The following is a 21,916-nucleotide window of genomic DNA, read 5'->3' on the forward strand; positions in this document are numbered from 1 at the left end:
TTCAGCCAAGTAAGTTTGGGAAACTGGGTTAGACACAGCTATCAGGTTTCTATAGGACTTCTCAGAGCTTTTAATATACACTTTGTGAATTTCAAAGATGGGAGCATATGCGTAGTGAGGAGTATTTTCCCTAATAAAAGTGTCTTGTGGAAGATGCTTAGGCTTACATTTCTGTATTTCTTCCTTCTCCTCTTTGTTTTAAAAAATAATAGCTTTTTGAAGTATAATTCATATACCATAAAACTCACTTTTAAAAAGTGTGCAATTCAGTGTTTTAATATATTAATCATGTTGTGCAACCATCATCTCTGTCTGCTTTCAGAATTTTTCATGACCCCAAAAAGAAACCCCATACCTATTTCACTCCCTGTCACCCCTCAACCACAGCACCTGGCAACCACAAATCTACTTTCTGTACCTATGGATTTGCCTGTTTTTGGACATTTCAAATAAATGGAATCATACCATATGTGGTCTTTAGTGTCTGACTTCTCCTCCTTTTATTGGTCTCAAGGTATATTTTGTGTTTCACAATATATTGTGTGTGGGGGGATATTTCCTTAGGAGCTTTAAAATGCATTCATATGCTTATTAGGAAAGACAGAAACCTCGCTTAGCTTTAAGATTATGAACAAGACTTCTTTATTCTCTTTTTCTCATTTGGAACATGGGGCTTCAGATTTATACTGTCTACATTTATTTCCATAGACAATATAAGTTTGCTAAAAGCCCTCAATATGTGGCAGTATAGGGTAGGAAATAAATTTTTACTGGAAGAGCCTAGAGTTTTTTTTATTGTAAAGTGTGATTTAGGTTAAAGTGGAACCATCCTAGACTCTCTAGGACATGCTGTCTTTGAAATGCCATAAAAAAGTCATCATCGCTTTGAGGTTCTGACAAATGTGTATTTACAAAGCTCCAGTGAATATATATAAAATTATGCAGATACTTAATTTTCTCTGTGCAAAGCCGAATATTCCATGATTTTTTTTGCCTGTCTAGAAGTGCTTTTATGTGCAATTAGAAGCCATCTTGGCATTATCAAAAGCAGTAAGATCTTCCAAAAAAAAAAAAAAAAAAAAAAAAAAAAAAAGATCTTCCTCAAGAAATGTGATGCATCTTGAGAACGCAAGGTGAAAGTCTGGAAAAAGCCTTTCCATTTTTTAGATAAAAGGGCTTCATACCTACAGAACAATAAGGAAATTTTCTAACACCCGAAAATATTAAGCACTCTAAAAATAATGAAGGGATAAAGTTACTTTTCAGAATAATCAGTTCAGTTCATCATGTTCTATTATGCACTGGCTGAAGGGTAGAGAGAGGGAAGGAAATAATCCAGAGTATTAAACATAGAATACTAATTAAATTTTGGTCCATTATATAGAACGGATTTCCAGTGAATAAGAAACAGTCTATTCTTGCTGTTTACACTAATTATTTTAGGAATTCATGTAAATACGGACATCATGTTTTGGGGACATCATGCTAATGTATCTAGATGAGAATTATTCAGGTAACTTGTTTTGTGAGCAGTAATGCTAAACAGGCACATAATAATTGATGGAAAAAATGAGATGGAAAAATCATAAGTAATCTGGGAGTATGGTGTGTGACTGAGCAGTTGGGTAGCTGTGTAGGCTTCTTGTGTAGGTGATACATTCACACAGTTGCAAATTAGGTAAAAAGTTTATAAGTGAAGTCTTTTTCTTGTCTGTCCCCTGGCAACTAAGTTTACTTTCCTGAAGACATCCATTGTGATCAGCTGATGGTGTATTCTTCTACAAATACATTGTGCATGTGTGAGCCAAAATATGTGTGGGAGATTTGTGTAAGGTCACCCCCCCCCCCCCCCCCCGTGCTTTTTGCAAAAGTGCAGTAGCATGGATTGATGGATTGCTGTGCACCTGGGTTTTCTTTTCACTTAACCTCGTATTTGGAGATTAGTCGTGGATCAGCACTTAAAGAGCTTCCTCATTCTTTTTCATACCTAGCACAATCTAACCAAATTTGTCAATATGGTCTGAATAGACTGAGAAAGTTGACCAAGGCGGAGTTCAGAGTGGCTTCTGCCATGAAGATAAAAGGCTTGTTTTCTCAGCGGTGATTGCAAGAATAGAAAACAAAATATAAATAAAATATAAAAATATATTTATATATATATTTGAAATATAAAAACTGTCAGATATCAGAGAAGATAAGAGACATTTATTGAGTGATTACTATGTGGAAGACATTGTTTACTGTTATATTGTTACCTCGTTTGAGCCATACAAATGTACTCTTGAGGTCAGTGATGGTATTGCCTTCATTTTACAGTGATAAAACTGAGGTTTTTAATGGACAAGTTATTTGCCCAAGGTTGCACACAAATAAGTGGAGAAGTCTGCATTCCTCTAAGAAACAGTGTCTCTTATTGTCTACCACAATGTTGTTAATTTCGTTGTATACCAGAGGAAGTACTGGAAAGATTCGGTCTCTGAAACTATTTTTGATTTTTAAAGAAGCAATGGTGTATAATTTAACCCAGGATGAAGTTTTATGTTGTCTTCGTAATCTATGATTTTTCAAAAGACCAGTATTTTTTGTGTATGATCTAATAAGAGATTAGAGATTATCTGAATACAATCTTTATAGTTAATGGAGTTAAATTTTTTTATGGCATCTAATTATATTGAGTATGCATGCATGTTTTGTTCAACATGGTCAGTCACAACAAATAAAAATAACCATTTTGGGTTGTTAGATTTTGTTGTGCAGTGTTGTGATTCATTAAGAAACCTTAGGTCATTTCAGTCATCTTACTTGAGGCTAAATCATTCATGACATACATGTGTTTTTTTTTTTTTCCAAATGATTAGGTAAATCCATGTCCTTAGGTATTAGTCCATACTGTCAAAAAGTTCTTGTATCTTTGTATTTAAAATTAAAATTCTTTGAATATTCTCTGCTTTCAAAAGGTGACGACAAAAATCATTTGTAGGAGTTTAGCAATGAAAGAATTATTTACTTGATGTTGCAAATAGGGTATTTGTTTTAGCTGTAATGTTAGAATGCCCATGGCTCAGTCTAATATCTAACATAAATTTACTTTACTTTTATTGTTGGTCTCACTCACTGAGATGTTAAGTTCTATTGAAAAAAAAATTTTTTCTTTTTTAAATTTTAATCACTGCTATATCCCCAATACCTAGAACAGTACCTGGCATGTAGTAAGTGCTTGACACATTATTGTGGAATGAATGAATGAATGAGAGTTGAAGTAAATGACAAGCTGATTTGGGAAAATATTTGTAAATACCAGCTTAGTGTTTAAAAAGATCTTTCGGCTGTCACTTGAATATAGTGCTGGTTACAGTAGTCTGCTGCAGAGTGCTTTATGCATATCTGCAGGGTTTTAAGCTGTAGACTGAGTGTGCTAGTCAGCGAGAGATTAGGAAAGATATTTGATATTGTGCTAAATTCAGAATGGATAGTTGGTAACTTTTACTTAAAACTATGACTTTTTGGGTTTATAAATTGGATAGGAGCGTAATTGTTTCTGAGGGAGCTTTATTTTTATTCAGAAAATCATTTTAAGAATTGTTTGCGTGAACCAAAGAGTAACAAAGTACGCTTTTGTTTCTAGGTGAAAGATTTAGAGAACTAATGGATAAGTTCCTGAGGGTTAACTTCAGTAAAGGCTGCCCACCCTTGTTTACTACTTTGAAATCTTTATATTACAATACAGAAAAGGTAAAATTTGGTATTTATTCAGATTTGCTATAGTCTTTTTACTAAATTGTGGAAAGATGTCCATGTAAATAATGTGCTATTACTTAATCATTTTCTCTGTTTTAGTAATGTTACTTTACTTTCAGTCTAATGTACTGAAATTACATGCCTATAGTATAAGTAATATCAAAGTAAAGGGTTTATGAAAACACTAAGATTATAAAGGTTGTTTATTTTTAATGGGTATACTTTTTTTAGTAGGATTTTAAATTTGACATTGTTACCAAAGGTGTATATTTATTCTGTAATTATTATTTTATGGTACAATTATGGATTTTTAAATTAGTTATGCATGCTTTTAAAGTTAGAGCTTGGATAATTGAGTTAGTGCAACAGTAAAATGCAATTTGGTCAAATTACTGGTACAAATTACTAGTTTTAATCAGTAGGCTACATTTTAATAAATATAGGTTTAGCTAGTTCTTGAATAAAGAATTGTCTTTCTGCTTTTTAAAATTAGAAAATAAGCCAGGTATGGTGGCTCACGCTTGTAATCCTAGCACTTTGGGAGGCCGAGGTGGGCAGATCACGAGGTCAGGAGTTTGAGACCATCCTGGCAAACATGGTGAAACCCCGTCTCTACTAAGAATACAAAAAATTAGCCAGGCGTGGTGGCGGGCGCCTGTAGTCCCAGCTGCTCGGGAGCTTGAGGCAGGAGAATGGCGTGAACCCGGGAGGCAGAGCTTGAAGTGAGGCGAGATCGCGCCACTGCACTCCACCCTGAGTAACAGAGCGAGACTCTCTCTCAAAAAAAAAAAAAAAATTTAGAAAATAGGCACTTAAATCTTGGTCTTAAATTAGAAAGATAATGAAAAGTTAATAGAAAGCAAGTTATACTTTTATTTCCAAGTGTTCCTTCTTATTAAAGTCTAAAATCTTGTTGTCTTTTCTGTAGTCAGTTTTTTAAAGTTACTACTGGATAAGGAAAAGATTTTATTAGAAATGCCAAAAAATTTTTAGTTAAGCTTCTGTCATATTTATTTAGCTTTGATTCATAATAATTTGTAAATTAGCAGTAATTGTGAATAATACAATGTTGGAAACATCAGTTATAGATATAGCTGATTGGCATTTTCCTACCTGTGGCAGCAGGTTTCATAAATAAAAGAAACAACTGATGATATCTAGTACCCAGTTAGAAAAAAACATCATTTATGTTAAAAAAACAAAAACAAACAAAAAAACCCTTAACAATTCTTTAATGTCTGTTGTATGGTCTATTTGACTGCAGTGTTTCTGCTGTCAGTTTTTTGAGAGATAGTGATTGATTCCTGTGTAAACGTGTACCCGGTGCCTGCCAATAATTTCTCTAGATTATTAAACATTGGGGTAAAATTCTTTTGTTCTTTTTGGTGAGGGTGACAGAGAAGAAAGGTTAGATGAAATGTCAGAAATAAAAAGAAATCTTATGTATGTGAATTAGAGTACTTCTTTTATAACAATCTTGCAGCAGCTACTGACTACAGTGGACATTAAAGGATTTGTTTCTCTTAAGCTATCGCAGGGCTTTCACAGGGTGTTGTTCATAGGCATAGGCTTTTTACTTTTTAAAAATTCTTCCAATATTGATCCAAAGTTGCCATTACAAAAATGCTAAACTTTTTTTGGTGTTTTATATAAAGCATGAAAATTATATTTTTGAATAAGGCACTGAGAATACACTAATTCATATAGGAACCATCTCTTTAGTATTAATTTTAAAGCAAGAAACAGGAATGCTATTTTATTAGAAATGCCAGAAGACCAAGTGTGTTTGAAAAATGAATTAAACTGCAGAAAATTGAGCTCAAGTTATCTGAATTTAGTATAGTGAGAAAAAATTTGCAAGTCTAAGAACTGTTTCTCAAATAATTTTGGCCACATGTATCTGTGATTATTCATGAGACCATTTAATTTATTTTATTTTTTACTATTTATTTTTCAATTAAATTTTGTAAGTTTTGTGTTTGACTTTTTTTGTAGTTTGAAAAAAACTATTTTTTGGGGAATAGGTGGTGTTTAGTTACACAGATAAGTTCTTTAGTGGTGATTTCTGAGATTTTTGGTACACCCATCACCTGAGCGGTGTACACTGCACCCCATGAAACCATTTTAAAAACTGCACATTTCTAACCAGCAGTGAGACCTGTTTTTAAAATGCAGTTAGCTGGATTTTTAACTTTCGAGGAAGGATTTCAAGGAGGTGAAGTCTGATAAACAGCTATTGTTTGTAAGTTTCCAAATATTAAAGAGTAATTCATGTTGGTAGCATGAAAATGAAATTGTCTTTTGAAGTTAGTTTAGAATGTAGTACAGTTGCAAGAAATGTATTTCTTAAATGTCTCCAGCATTTTAATTTTTTTGGCAAACTACAGTTTGGGTAGAGTAGAAGGCAATGAGTGGTTGTCAGACAAATTCCATAACTTTTTTTTTTTGTTTTGTTTTTGTTTTTTTGAGATGGAGTGCCACTCTGTCGCCCAGGCTGGAGTGCAGTGGCGTGATCTTGGCTCACTGCAACCTCCGCCTCCCGGGTTCAAATGATTCTCCTGCCTCAGTCTCCCAAGTAGCATGGGAATACAGGTGCCTATCACCATGCCCAGCTAATTTTTTGTATTTTTAGTAGAGACAGGGTTTCATGATGTTGACCAGGCTGGTCTCGAACTCGGGCCTTCAGTGATTCATCCACTTTGGCCTCCTAAAGTGCTGGGATTACAGGCGTGAGCCACTGCGCCCGACTAAGTTCCATAAGGTTTTTAAAAGCATAGGTAGGTATTTGAAATGGCACTCATTTTACTTTTGTCAGTGAGGTTTTGGAGAAATCTTTGGTGAAGAAAAGGAGAAATTTTCATTTTCCCAGCTTTCTTTAATTTTGAAATAGAATCTTCTATAAACTCTGATATCAAGGTGTTCTTGTCTTTTGTAAGTAAGAATAAAATGTTACTAAAAACATATTTATATCCATTTTAAGTTAGATTTTGTTAAAGTTAATCTTGTTTGGTTTCTTATTATCCATACAAATATAGGTGTCCTGTCCGTAACAGATAACTTGCTGAGATGATATACATTTGCTTACTTGTTTTGAAAAGTACTTAAAAAAAATTGCCAGTCTATGAGTGAGGCTTTGGGGTCTATCCATTTTGTTGATCTTTTCAAAAAACCAGCTCTGGGATTCATTGATTTTTTTGAAGGGTTTTTTGTGTCTGTGTCTTAGTTCTGCTCTGATCTTAGTTATTTCTTGCCTTCTGCTAGCTTTTGAATTTGTTTGCCCTTGCTTCTCTAGTTCTTTTAATTGTGATGTTAAGGTGTCGATTTTAGGTCTTTCCTGCTTTTCTTGTGGGCATTTAGTGCTATAAATTTCCCTCTACACACTGCTTTAAATGTGTCCCAGAGATTCTGGTATGTTTTGTCTTTGTTCTCATTGGTTTCAAAGAACATCTTTATTTCTGCCTTCATTTTGTTATTTACCCAGTAGTCATTCAGGAGCAGGTTGTTCAGTTTCCATGTAGTTGTGCAGTTTTGAGTGAGTTTTTTTTTTTTTTTTTTTTTTCCCGAGACGGAGTCTCTCTCTGTCACTCAGGCTGGAGTGCAGTCGTGTGATCTCGGCTCACTGCAAGCTCCGCCTCCCGGGTTCACGCCATTCTCCTGCCTCAGCCTCCAGAGTGGCTGGGACTACAGGCGCCTGCCACCGTGCCTGGCTAATTTTTTTTGGTATTTTTTAGTAGAGACAGGGTTTCACCGTGGTCTCGATCTCCTGACCTCGTGATACACCCGCCTCGGCCTCCCAAAGTGCTGGGATTACAGGCGTGAGCCACCGCGCCCGGCTTGAGTGAGTTTCTTAATCCTGAGTTCTAATTTGATTACACTGTGGTCTGAGAGACAGTTTGTTGTGATATGTGTTCGTTTATAAAATGCTGAAGAGTGCTTTACTTCCAGTTATGTGGTCAATTTTAGAGTAAGTGCGATGTGGTGCTGAGAAGAGTGTATATTCTGTTGATTTGGGGTGGAGAGTTCTGTAGATGTCTATTAGGTCTGCTTGCTAAAGAGATGAGTTCAAGTCCTGGATATTTAGGTTGCTATATATAGCATAGGGATTCCAGTATCTTTCATGCTTTATTGAAATAGTATCATTTTTACTGAAGATAATGGTAAGAATATTTCTAACTTAATTTTTTGTGGATATCATCTCATTGAAAATATCAGTTGTGTATTTATAGGTAATAACCACCTTTAAATGTTCTGGTAATATGTAGTGTTTTCTTCTTACGAGTGATTAAAAGAAAAAGGGGACAACTTGCCAGCCGTGGTGGCTCATGCCTGTAATCCAGCACTTTGGGAGGCTGAGGTGGGAGGATCGCTTGAGATCAGGAGTTCAAGACAAGCCTGGCAACATAACAAGACTCTGTCTCTACAAAAAATGAAGACAATTAGTTGGTCATAGTGGCATGTACCTGCGCTCCCAGCTACTTGGGAGGCTGAGGTGGGAGGATCTCTTGAGCCTTGGAGGTCAAGGTTGCAGTGAGCTGTCATCAGGTCACTGCACTCCAGCCTGTGCCACAGACTTGAGACCCTGTCTAAGGAAAAAAAAATAAGAACACCTCCTACTTTTAGAGAATAACTGTTAAGTACTTGAAGTGCATAGATGTTTTCATCTGTCTATTTATATTTTAGTCTCTCACATTGTATCAGACCAAACTTTTTTTTTTTGAGATGGAATCTCACTCTGTTGCCCAGGCTGGAGTGCAGTGGCACAATCTCCACTCACTGCAAGCTGCGCCTCCTGGGTTCGTGCCATTCTCCTGCCTCAGCCTCCCGAGGAGCTGGGACTACAGGCGCCAGCCACCATGCCCGGCTAATTTTTTTGTGCTTTTAGTAGAGACGGGGTTTTACTGTGTTAGCCAGGATGGTCTCGATCTCCTGACCTCGTGATCCACCCGCCTTGGCCTCCCAAAATGCTGGGATTACAGGCATGAGCCACCGCACCCGGCCTCTCTCTCTCTCTCTCTCTTTTTTTTTTTTTTTTTGAGGCAGTCTTGCTCTGCCGTCCAGGCCGGAGTGCAGTGGCGTGCTCTCTGCTCACTGCAACTTCCGCCTCCCAGGTTCAAGCGAGCCTCCTGCCTCCCGAGTAGCTGGGACTACAGGCGCACACTGCCATGCTTGACTAATTTTTTGTAGTTTAGTAGAGACAGGGTTTCATCGTGTTGCCCAGGCTGGTCTCGAACTCCTGAGCTCAGGCAATCCGCCATCCTTGGCCTCCCAGAGTGCCAGGGTTACAGACGTAAACCATTGCGCCCGGCCTAGACCAAACTTTTATTATGAATAATTGCTTACTGGCTCTGTAAAATAGTGTCCATTTCTTCTAAGTGTGAATAAAGAACCTTGCCTAGTAATCTTTTTGATTGGGTCTCAGAATCCTTCTGTTCCAGAGTTGGCATAACAGCAATAATAAAAAATCAAAACTAGAAACAAACAACCAACATAGTATTCACAACATCTGTAGCAGTTTAATGAGAGGATTTTATATGTACCATAGTCTGCTGGTGGTCTGAGTCATAATGCCAACAAATTATTTCTATAATGCCCATAGATAAGTTGTCCAGTGGGACAGTGAGTTAGATGTTTGACCAGCCATTTCATATGGTACACAACTAATGTGTGTTGTGTATTACCTTTTCACATTGATGATATTTATAAGGAATCTTATCTCCTCACTTTTCTGTTGGCATTTGTGTAAGTTTGTAGCAGTCTTCCATCAGTTTCCATGTTCTCAAATAGTAAAAGTGCTGAGTAACTTGGCACAAGAGTTTAGAAGTAATTTTTCATCAAAAAAGTGCTATAATTACAATATAGAAAAGTTTGGAAAACAGAGGAAAGATCTTAAAAAATGGAAGGGAAGCCCAAACAAAACCCAATTATAAACTGCCACATGACTATACAATTTAAGAGCATTTACACACTTATTTATTTATTTTATAAATAAATGAAATAGCATCTTGCTCTGTCTCCCAGGCTGGAGAACAATGAATGGCCCAATCATAGCTCACGGTAGCCTTGACTTCCTGGGTTCAAGTGATCCTTCCGTCTCAGCCTCTTGAGTAGATGTGTGCCATGATGCCTAGTTAATTTTTTAATTTGTAGAGATGGGGTCTTGCTGTATTGTTCACGCTGATCTCAAACTTCTGGGCTTAAGTGATTCTCCTGCCTTAGAATCCCAATGCACTGCGATTACAGGTGTGAACCACCACGCCTAGCTCTAAGAGCATTTTAAATGTAATTCCTTTCACAGTTTTTTTTTTTTACTGTGAATTTAACTGTGATGTATCTATGCAGCTGTAGTCATTTTGACCATAAATTTTGTTCGTCGTTTTCCCCCTAGCAGTTTCTTTTTAAAAATTTGTTTCTGTTTTTGGTTTTTTTTTTTGGAGTCTCGCTCTGTCACCAGGCTGGAGTGCAGTGGCACCATCTCGGCTCACTGCAACCTCCGCCTCCTGGGTTCAAGTGATTCTCCTGCCTCAGCCTCCCGAGTAGCTGGGATTACAGGCGCACACCGCCACGCCCGGCTAATTTTATTTTATTTTATTTTATTTTTTTTTTTTTGAGACGGAGTCTCGCTCTCTCACCCAGGCTGGAGTGCAGTGGCGCAATCTCGGCTCACTGCAAGCTCCGCCTCCCGGGTTCACGCCATTCTCCTGCCTCAGCCTCTCTGAGTAGCTGGGACTACAGGCGCCCGCCACCACGCCCGGCTAATTTTTTATATTTTTAGTAGAGATGGGGTTTCACTGTGGTCTCGATCTCCTGACCTCGTGATCCGCCCGCCTCGGCCTCCCAAAGTGCTGGGATTACAAGCGTGAGCCACTGCGCCCGGCCAATTTTTTGTATTTTAGTAGAGACGGGGTTTCACCTTGTTGCCCAGGCTGGTCTCAAACTCCAGCGCTCAGGCAATCTGCCCGCCTTGGCCTCCCAAAGTGCTAGGATTAAAAGCATGGGCCACTGCACCCAGCCTAGAAATTTTTTTTATAGAGATGAGGTCTCACTGTGTTGCCCAGGCTGGTCTCAAAATCTTGGACTCGAGAGATCTGCCTGCCTTGGCCTCCCAAAGTGCTGAGATTGTAGGTGTGAACCTACACCTATCTCCCTGCCCCAGCAGTTTCGTAAGCTTTTACTGTGTTGTTATATAATCTTCATTATCCCTTTTAGTTATTACATAACCTTTTAGAACCATCCCTCCATTGTTCAATTTGGTTTTTCAAGTTATTGTTAAATATCTTTATACTAGCTTTGCTTAGGATTATTTTCTTCTCATATTTTCTTCTCTCAGAGTCATTCAGTGGATAAAGGACATGAACATTTTTGTGGTTCCTGATAAACACAGATAAATTAGTTTTTCACAAGGTTGTAAACATCAATTTGTATTCCAACTAGCAGTGTGCCTGAAATATTTCCTGTCGTGTGTTTGTTTTTCTGTTTTTGTTTTAACGTGGGAATGTTAACAATTTAGTGGAACCAGATTTGGTGATTTTTATTTCTGTTGTGGAAGTTCATCTGTTGTTTTAAAACCATCTTGGAAAGTCCTCTTTAGAGCAGTACTTGTTAATGAGGGTGTTGGGGAGTGGATTTTTTCCGCCTTGGGACATTTTACAATGTCTAGAGAGGTTTTTGATTGTCACTGCAGTGAGGTGAGGTGTGCTACTGGCATCCAGTGTGTGGAGGCCAGAGATGCTGCTAAACATTCCACAAGGTACAGGACAGCCTTCCTGACAAAGAATTCTACTGTTGACATGTTGGGCTAGATAATTCTTTGTAACGTAGGGCTGTCCTGTGCATTGTAGGATGTTTAGCAAACTCCCTGACCTCTACCATCAAGATGTCAGTAGCTTCCCCACCAGTATTTTTGCTTTGGTAACAGCTTTATTGAGATATAATTAATATATCATAAAATTTACCAATTAAAAGTATAGAGTTCAATGTATATTCACAGAGTTGTGCAGTCATCACTGCAGTGTAATATTTTGTCATCCCCCAAAGAGACTCCATATCCTTTAGCTGTAATTCTCTCACAACCTTCGTGTCCCTCTCAGCTATAGGCAACCATTAGCCTACTTTCTGTCTATGGATTTCCCAGTCTGGACCTTTTATATAAATGGACTTATCTAATATATAGTCTTTTTGGGTCTGGCTTCTTTTACTTAATATTTTCTTTTTTTTTTGAGACGGAGTCTTGCTCTGTCCCCCAGGCTGGAGTGCAGTGGCGCAATCTCGGCTCACTGCAAGCTCCGCCTCCCGGGTTCACGCCATTCTCTCGCCTCAGCCTCTCCGAGTAGCTGGGACTACAGGCGCCCGCCACCATGCCCGGCTAATTTTTTGTATTTTTAGTAGAGACGGGGTTTCACCGTGTTAGCCAGGATGGTCTCGATCTCCTGACCTCGTGATCCGCCCGCCTCGGCCTCCCAAAGTGCTGGGATTACAGGCTTGAGCCACCGTGCCCGGCCCTACTTAATATTTTCATCCGCAATTGTAGCATGAATCAGTACTTCATTTCCTTTTATGACCAAGTAACATTCCATTGTATGGATGTACCACATTGATTGTTTCTACCTTTTGGTTATTTTGAATAATGCTGCTGTGAACTTTGGTGTACAAGTTTTTGTGTAGACATGCTTCCATTTTTCTTAGGTGTGTATCTGGGAGTGGAATTGCTGAGCCAAATGGTAACTCTATGTTTAAACTTTAAAGGAACTGTCAGACTCTTTGTCCAAACTTCCTCCACCATTTTACATTCCCACAAGCAGTATATGAGGGTTCTGATTTCTGCACATCCTCATTAACACTTATTATTGATGATAGCCATCATAGGGGGTGTGAAATGGTAATTTTCTTGAGGTTTTGCTTTGCATTTCCTGATTACCATTGGTATTTTATGTGCTTATTGGCCTTTGTATATGTTCTTTGGGGAAATGTCATTCATTTTCTTTGCCCATTTTTAAATTGGGTTATTTCTCTTTTTATTGTTCAGTTTAAGGAAGTTTTGTTTGTGTGGTTTTTTTTTAGGTTTTTTTGTTGTTTGTTTTTTTGAGACAGAGTCTCACTCTGTCACCCAGGCTGGAGTACAGTGGTGCGATCTCAGCTCACTGCAACCTTGACCTCCTGGGCTCAGGTGATCCTCCCACCTCCACTTCCTGAGTATCTGGGACTACAGGCATGCGCTACCATGCCTGGCTCATTTTTTGTAGAGACAGGGTTTCACCATTTGCCCAGGCTGGTCTTAAAATCCTGGACTCAAGCAATCTGCTTGCCTCACCCTTCCAAAGTGTTGGGATTACAGGTGTGAGCCAACAGGCTGGGCCAGAAGTTTTAAAAATATATTCTAGATACAAGTCTCTCATCAGATACATTATGTGAAAATATTTTCTGTTCTGCTACGGGTTGTCTTTTCATTTTCTTAATGGTGTCATTTGATGCACAAAAATTTTTAATTTGGATGAAGTCCAGCTTATCTTTTTTTTTTCCTTTTGTTGCTCATGCTTTCTGTGTCTTATCTAAAAACCATTTCCAAGTCCAATGTCATGAAGATTTATAAACATGTTTACTTCTAAGAGTTTGCATTGAGGCATTCACTCTATTTTGAGTTCATTTTGTATATGGTGTGGTAGGAGTCCAAATTCATTCTTTTGTGTGTGACTATCCAGTTTTCCAGCACCATTTGTTGAAGAGACTGTTCTTTCCCTGTTGGATGATCTTGGCAGCCTTGTCTAAAAAAGATTAACCATAAATGCAAGGGTTCACCTCTGGACTCTTAAGTCTGTTCCACTGATGTGTATGACTGTCTTTATTGTTTTGTGTTATTCTTTTGTGAGATTGTTATTCAGGTGCAGCCGCAATAGGAGACACTGGAGAGGCTCAGGAAAAAACAAAGTTTATCATACAGGTCCTAGAGACGAGGCATGCTGTGCCATGCCATGCTGGGCCACTTGGGGAAGACACTAGGGTGGTTAGGAGGGAGGGGAAGGATTAGGCTACTGCCTTCATCAAGGTTTCCTTAGGGTAGGGCAGGGTGAACAGTTTAGTTTGAATAATTTTGGCATACTTTAGACTGGTGGGGTGGTCTCTAGTTGCCTGGCACCTGGCCCTGGGATGCCTTAGGCAGAGGAATAGTGCCTCTTGGGGTATAAGGGCCAGATAGAGGAGATACAGCTCTGGATTTTGAATAGCTTGCATATTAAAGACATACTCCTAGCTGGGCCCTTTGTTATCTTTAAGAATTGGCTAAACTCTGGAGGGACAGTTTCTCAAATAGCTAGAAAGGTTCTTTAACATGTTAAACGTCAGTATACAAGAAAAGCTAAAAGTCCATCTGTGTCAGTGCCATACTGTCTTGCTTACTGTAGCAGCGTGGTAAGTTTTGAAATTAGGAAGTGTGAGCCAGGCACGGTGGCTCACGCCTGTAATCCCAGCACTTTGGGAGGCTGAGGTGGGTGGATCATGAGGTCAAGAGATCGAGACCATCCTGGCCAACGTGGTGAAACCCCATCTCTACTAAAAATACAAAAATCAGCTGGCGTGGTGGCGGGCGCCTACGGTCCCAGCTACTCGGGAGGCTGAGGCAGGAGAATCAATTGAACCCAGGAGGCGGAGGTTGCAGTGAGCAGAGATTGAGCCACTACACTCCAGCCTGGCAATAGAGCAAGACTCCGTCTCAAAAAAAAAAAAGAAATTATGAAGTGTGACTCCTCCTACTTTGTTCTTCAAGACTATTTTTTTATTATGTTTGTTTTTCAAGACTATTTTGGTTATTCAGGGTTCCTTTTATTTCCATTTGAATTTTAGGACTGGCTTTTCTGTTTCTGCAAAGCAGCCATCTGGGATTTTGATAGGGATTTTGTTGAATCTGCAGATCAGTTTGGAAGTATCCTCAACTTAACAATATTAAGTCAATCTTTGAACATGGGATGTCTTTCTTTGTATTTAGGTCTTTGATTTCTTTCAACCAGTGTTTTGTAATTTTTACTGTACAAGTCTCATGCATCTTATGTTAAATTTGTTCCTAAGCATGCCATTCTTTTTGATGGTAGTCTAGATGAAATTGTTTTTATAATTTCATTTTTGGATTATTCTTTGCTAATATATGGAAATACAGTTGATTTTTATATGTTGATTTTGTCTTCTGAAACCTTGCTGAACTTGTTTATTCATTGTTATAGATGTTTTAATAGATTCCTTAGGATTTTCTATGTGCAAGATCATGTCATCTGCAAATAGAAAGTTTTACTTCTTTCTTTCCAATCCATACCCTTTTTATTTCATTTTGTTGACTAATTGCCCTGGGTACCTTCAGTACAATATTGACTAGAAGTGGTGAGAGTTCTTTGTCTTGTTCCTGCTCTTAGAGGAAAAGCATCTAGATTTTTCACCATTAAGTATTGTGTTAGCTGTGGGTTTTTCATATATGTTCTTTGTAATGTCAAGGAAGTGCCCTTCAACTCCTAGTTTATTGTGCATTTTTATCATGAAAGTCTGTTACTGAGTTCTGTCACGTGCTTTTTCTGTGTTAAAATGATTATGTAGATTTTTAAAAAAATATATTGATATATGGTATATTTACATTAATTGATTTCAGATGTTACACCAATTTTTTATTTTTTTTTCAAGATGGAATCTCACTCTGTCACCCGGGCTGGAGTGCAGTGGCACGATCTTGGCTCACTGCAACCTCCACCTCGTGGGTTCAAGCTATTCTGCCTCAGTCTCCCAAGTAGCTGGGACTACCAGCGCACACCACCATGCCTGGCCAGTTTTTCTATTTTTTAGTAGAAACAGGGTTTCACCATGTTGGACCGGCCAGTCTTGAACTCCTGACCTCAGGTGATGCACCCGCCTTTCAAAGTGCTGGGATTACAGGCGTGAGCCACCACTCCTGGCTGATGTTAAACCAGTCTTGCATTGCTGGGTGAAAGCCTACTTGGTCATGGTGGGTAATTCTTTTTCCATATTGATGGGTTCGATTTGCTAGTGTTCTGTTTAGGATATTGCATTTATATTCCTAAGAGATAAAGGTCTAGTTTTCTTTTCATGTCTTTATCAGATGTTGCTATCAGGGTGATACCGGCCTCATAATGAATTGGGAAGTGTTCTCTCCTTTTATTTTTTTTTGGAAGTTTGTGAGGAATTGGTATTATTACTTTTTTAAATGTGTGGTAGAACTTACCATTTGCCAGTGAAGTCATATGGGCCTGGACTTTTCTTTGTGGGTAGTTTTTTATTATGTATTCAAACTCTTCATTACTGGTTTATTCAGGTTTTCTATTTCTTCTTGACTGGCTTTTGGAAATTCATGGTTTTAGATATTTGTCTACATCTGTGTTATACAGTATTGGCATATGTGTGTCATAGTCCGTTATTTCTATAAAGTCAGTGGTAATACCCCCTCTTACCATTTTTGGTTTTAATGTTTTGAGTGTTCTCTCTTTTTTACTTTGTCAGTCTAGCTAAAGGTTTGCCAATTTTCTTGATCTAAAGAGCCAAGTTTTGGGTTTGTTGACTTTCCTCCTCTATTTCATTAATTTTCACTTTATTGTGTCCTTCTGCTTGTTTTAGGTTTAGTTTGGTCTTTTTTCTAATTTTTTTTCTTTTTCTTTTTTAAATCTTTGTTTAGAGACTGGGTCTTGCTCTATCACCCAGGCTGGAGTGTAGTGGCGAGATTGTAACTCATTGTAGCATCAAACCCTTGGGCTCAAGTGATCCTACTACCTCAGCCTCCCAAGTAGCTGGGACTACAGACATGTACCACCATGCCTGGCTAAGTTTTTTGTTTTGTAGAGATGGATCTTGCTATGTTGCCCAGGCTGGTCTCAAACTCATGGCCCAAGTGATCCTCTCACCTAGGCATCCCAAACTGCTGGGATTACGGGCACGAGCCACTGTGCCTGGTCCTTTTTTTTTTTTTATCTTATGTGTGCTATGTGTTACGTTACATCGGTTTGTCTTTTATTTTGCTGATTTAGTGAGGAAAAACGGGTTTTCTTGAAGGATAAAAAGCTGTATTTATTCAAAAAGATAATTAGTAAAATTAGTTTAATTTGGTTTAATTTTTGTTCAACTAAAGGTAACAGTCTGTATACTTTTTAAAATGTCATACATGGCCGGGTGTGGTGGCTCACGCCTGTAATCCCAACGCTTGGGGAGGCCGAGGTGGGTGGATCACCCGAGGTCAGAAGTTCATGACTAGCCTGACCAACATGGTGAAACCCCATCTCAACTAAAAATACAAAAAAATTAGCAGGGCGTGGTGGAATAATCCCAGCTACTTGGGAGGCTGAGGCAGGAGAATTGTTTGAACCCGGGAGGCGGCAGTTGCAGTGAGCTGAGATCGTGCCATTGCATTCCAGCCAGGGTGACAGAGCGAGACTCCGTCTCAAAAAAAAAAAAGTCAAACATAAAACCAAAATGTGCCAGGCCACCGTGGTGGCTCATGTCTGTTATCCCAGCACTTTGGGAGGCCAAGGCAGGAAGATTGCTTGAGCTCAGGAGCTCAGCCTGGGCAATGTAGTGAGGCAGTGTCTCTACAAAAAAATACAAAAATCAGCCAAGTACAGTGGCGCATTCTAGATACTTGGAAGGCTGCGGTGGGAGAACCACTTGAGCCTGGAAGGTGAAGGCTGCAGTGAGAGCGCATCACTGCACTCCAGCCTGGGTAACAGAGCGAGAGACCCTGTCTCCCCTCTTCCCTGGCCAAAAAAGGAAATCAGTTTTTTTTTAAGATAAGAGTTTCACTCCCATTGCCCAGGCTGGAGTGCAATGGGACGATCTTGGCTCACTGCAACCTCCACCTTCTGGGCTCAAGCGATTCTCCTGCCTTAGCCTCCCAAGTAGCTGGGACTCCAGGCACGGGCCACTACACCCAGCTAACTTTTTGTTGTATTATTTTGTAGAGATGGGGTTTTACCATGTTGCCCAGGCTGGTCTTGGACTCCTGGGCTTAAGTGATCTGCCTGCCTCAGCCCCCGAAAGTGCTGTGGGATTATTATAGCATGAACCACCGCACCCAGCCCCAAAATGTTTAAAGGCTCTAAGAAGAGGTGTACATTAATTTGGGACTTCCATATTCACTGATAGAAAGTACTTGTTTTTTAGCCATTCGTTTGTGAGTGTCAGGCTCTTAAGTGAAGACGTTCAGTGAGTCAACATCCAGGTTTGCCTGGGTTGGTACACTTTGATTCCATTGAAGTTGGACATCAGTGCTCATATCCTTTGAATATATGAATATTTATATTTTCATAAAGTTGGGGAAAATACGTAAAGCATTGGTGTGTGTTTTAATTAAATGATAAAGTTTGTAAAGTACTTGGTTTGAACATGTTCAAGAAATGGTAATTTTCCCTTACTCTCTAAATTAGATGGTAAGTCCCACCCTTCTCACACCTCGTCTCTGTAGTTACTTTTATTTTATTGTCATTGTTCTTGGACAGTTTACCTCTGTAACTAGCCCCTTTAGCACCAAAATTATCACTAGTAATTGTGCTTGTATCAGAACCTAATTCAGCAATTTTAGTCCTTGTTGATAAACTAGTGTACTTAATTAGTAACTTTCATATTGCAGTGACATTTTAAACCTGTGATTTGTCTCTTTACTGTGAAAAAAATGTGTATCGGATACGATGTTGTGGGACTTTGTCTTTAAGGTTAATAAAGAGTTCTTTTAACTCTTACATAAGAAAAGCTGGTCACCAAGGACATACTTTAGGAAATTATAACAGTTATAGTATTATCTTAGGTTAGATTTTGTTAAAGATAAAAAGCTTCTTCCATCTTGATCTAATGTAGCTGTTAGAAGAAAGTAAATCAGGAGAAGGTGGCTGAACTTGGAAAATTTTTCACATTGTAAGAAAAATGTGGGCCATAAAATTTAAGGTGGCCATTTATGTTTTTGTTGTGATCTCAGATACTTAAGTGGATTGGCTTTCTTGATTTTAAAATAACGGAGGCAAAACATCATTTTAAAGAATAGCTATTACATATTTGTCAGATTACACACTACCTAATTAAATATAAATGGTAAGTAAACTTGAGCGAAATAAGTCTTATACTTGAGTAAAACTTCTTAGATTAACTTTCATAGAAAATTTAGAAAATTGTTCACTTAATTACTGAATGAGAAGTAACCATAAGGCCGGGAGTGGTGGCTCATGCCTGTAATACTAGCACTTTGGGAGGCCAAGGTGAGCAGATTGCTTGCGCTGAGGAGTTTGAGACCAGCCTGGGCAACAGGGCAAAACCCCATCTCTACAAAAAATACAAAAATTAGCCAGGTGTGGTGGTGCATGCCTGTAGTCCCAGCTATTCAGGAGGCTGAGGCAGGAGGATGGCTTGAGTCTGGGAGGTGGAGGTTGCAGGGAGCCGAGTTCACACCACCGCACTCCAGCTTGGGTGAGAGAGTGAGACCCCATCTCAAGAAATAAAAATAAAGTAACTGTAAATTTTGGCTTGGCACAGTGGCTCACACCTGTAATCCCAGCACTTTGGGAGGCCAAGGTGGGCGGGTCACCTGAGGTCAGGAGTTGGAGACCAGCCTAGCCAACATGGTGAAACCCCCTCTCTACTAAAAATGCAAAAATTAGCCGGGCATGGTGGTGCACACCTTTGGTTCTAGCTACTCAGGGGGCTGAGGCAGGAGAATTGCTTGAACCTGGGAGGCAGAGGTTGCAGTGAGCTGAGATCACACCACTGCACTCCAGCCTAGGCAACAGAGTGAGACTTGGTCTCAAAAAAACAAAAATTTATATATATATAAAATATATTCAAGAAGTATGCCTAATGAACCAGAACGGTCAGTCCCCTTTGTTGTTTTTTTAAATGTAGGAGATTTCTTGTGAATTTTCCATTATCTTTTTTCCCCCGTAATCAGATTTTGTTTTGAAGTTCTGAATCTGGAGATCTGTTTTATTCAGAAGTATTTATATTCTTTTATGAAGGATTATATGTAACTTCAGTGTATGTTTTGTGGTACCCTTTATTGTTAAAATTGACTTCTTTAAAAATAGGTTTCACCCCTTCATCTCTACTAAAAATACAAAAATTAGCTGGGTGCCCGTAATCCCAGCTACTCGGGAGGCTGAGGCAGAGAATTGCTTGAATCCAAGAGGTGGAGGTTGCAGTGAGCAGAGACTGCACCACTGCATTCCAGCCTGGTGACAGAGCGAGACTCCATCTCAACAAAAAAAAAACATAGGTTTCACCCTAGAGATGCCTAAAGGTCCGCCCTTTTAAAAACCACCTCTAGTTGCAGTTTTAGCAACTACCAGTAGAAGGCGCAAGTTCCTGAAAAAAATTATTTGCCTTTATAAGTTTAACAACTTGAGTACTAAATTTCTAAGTTTGTAAAAAAGGTTTTTAAGTTACAGATATTCTAGGTGAGATTGGTGGGGAGGTTATGGTGGGTTAAAAATGTCTGTTAACTTTAATTTTGCTTTATAATAAAAGTCTTTTTGCAATTTTTTTTATCAGCGGTTCTCAAACTCTTAATTGTGTATCAGAATTTACAGATGGCTTGTTAAAAACAGACTGTACAGGCCAGGCATGGTGGCTCACACCTGTAATCCCAGCACTTTGGTAGGTGGAGGCGGGAGGATCGCTTGAGCCCAGGAGTTCCAGACAAGCCTAGGCAATATAGTGAGACTTCGTCTCATAAAAAAAAAAAATATATCAGGGCATGGTAATACATGCCTGTAGTCTTAGTTGCTTGGGAGGCTGAGGTGGGACAATTGCTTGAGCACAGGAGTTCAAGGCTACAGTGAGCGACTATCACACCACTGCACTCCAGCCTAGGTGACAGCGGGCGACCCTGTCTCTTACACACACACACACACACACACACACACCCCAGAACAGATTGTACTGAATAATATTTCTAACAAATTGCCACGTGATGGTGACACTAAGGTTTGACAGTATTATTAATGATCTGAACATAACACTTTCAGAACCACTGTTTTTAAATTAAACAATCTTTTTTTTTAAAAAAAAAAAAACACAGAATATACTCATTTTCCACTACCCTAATGTCTTTGGTCATATTTTCGTTGAGTATGTGGTATCTGTACATACATGTTTTAGTGAAGTCATAGTATGTGTAAATTTTTTTCACATTCTCCTTTTTCTGTTATTTACACGTTCCTTACTGTTAATATATAGTCCTACCTTATTTTCGCATTGTCTGTCCATTGAATTCTACTAGAGATCCTGCCGTATACTGCAGCATCGTGTGAGAAAGCTATCATGTAGGCCTGAAAAGTGTTACAATTCGGCCTTGTGTTTTGACTAGTGTCTAGGACGATCAGTGGTTTCATGGGCACTGTCCTGTGTCTTTGTGGCATGAGGAGTAATCCAGATTCAAAATAAAGCTAACTAAATTATACCTTCTGATATTAAATGGTATGTGTGAAGAGGTTTCTTTTGTAGCCATATATGCAGAAATCTGTTGAGCTTGTGACACATGACCACTTCAGTGTCAGGGGAACCATAGTGAATTTTGGTTAGTTTGTAAAGAGGCGTAGGGAAATAAGAGAAATATAATTGTTTTTCTGAAAATAAAGATGTCAAAGCCCCAGTTTCCACAAAACAGTGAAGAAATATTCGTTTTAAAATATAGAACGCTTCATGAATGTGTGCGTCATCCTTTCACAGGCGCCATGCCAATCTCTTACTGTTCCAATTTTGGTATATGAGCTGCTGAAGTGAGCACCAAACCTTATTTTGTAGTAGGTAGTTAAGTAAATTGGTTAAGAAACCCCGTAATTATAGTAAGTACAATACAATTATTATATTGTAGGATTGCTAACAACAATAAGCAGAAGAGTCATTTTTAATTTCACTTATTTTCAAACCTTGAATCATTTCCCTTTTTTGTAATGCATGACATTTTAGAAAATCTGAATATTTATATAGTGGATAATTTGTCCCTTATAGCAGTGGTCCATTTTTTTTTTTTTTTTTTGTCTTGTGAGTGGTCCATATATATAGCAATGTCCATTATTTTGTGTTTTTTTCCACCCCTTCTCCAAAGGGGGGAAATATTCATGTTAGGAATGGGGACAAAGCAGATACCCTAGTATTTTAATTAATTTATAGTTCTGAAATAAGCTGTATATTTTCCAAATGTAATTTAAACCATAATAGG

The 21,916-nt window shown here is 38.7% G+C and overlaps 1 protein-coding gene and 1 non-coding gene across 13 annotated transcripts in view; one reads left to right on the plus strand and one right to left on the minus strand.

Moving 5' to 3' along the window:
* Nucleotides 1-21,916, plus strand: part of NAA16 (N-alpha-acetyltransferase 16, NatA auxiliary subunit) — a 66,538-nt gene that overhangs the window by 22,266 nt on the left and 22,356 nt on the right. For 6 of the 12 annotated variants that reach the window (XR_008651479.2, XR_010116005.1, XM_055245384.2 and 3 more), the window contains exon 9: nt 3,626-3,732. The exons of 3 other annotated variants lie outside the window; for them this stretch is intronic. Coding sequence is in view for 7 of the 9 variants with exons in the window: in XM_055245384.2 (XP_055101359.1) it covers nt 3,626-3,732 (107 nt within the window). In the remaining 2 variants the exon portion in view is untranslated. Of the gene's footprint in view, nt 1-322; nt 470-3,625; nt 3,733-15,393; nt 15,708-17,874; nt 21,890-21,916 lie in introns of those variants that run through there. 3 more of the 12 variants (XM_063619045.1, XM_063619044.1, XM_055245391.2) reach the window with 3 other exon arrangements.
* Nucleotides 21,379-21,481, minus strand: LOC129464245 (U6 spliceosomal RNA). The gene has a single exon (XR_008651485.1). It is a non-coding gene; the product is annotated as a U6 spliceosomal RNA (small nuclear RNA).

The sequence above is a fragment of the Symphalangus syndactylus genome, chromosome 15, assembly GCF_028878055.3.
Source record: "Symphalangus syndactylus isolate Jambi chromosome 15, NHGRI_mSymSyn1-v2.1_pri, whole genome shotgun sequence".
Taxonomy (NCBI): domain Eukaryota; kingdom Metazoa; phylum Chordata; class Mammalia; order Primates; family Hylobatidae; genus Symphalangus; species Symphalangus syndactylus.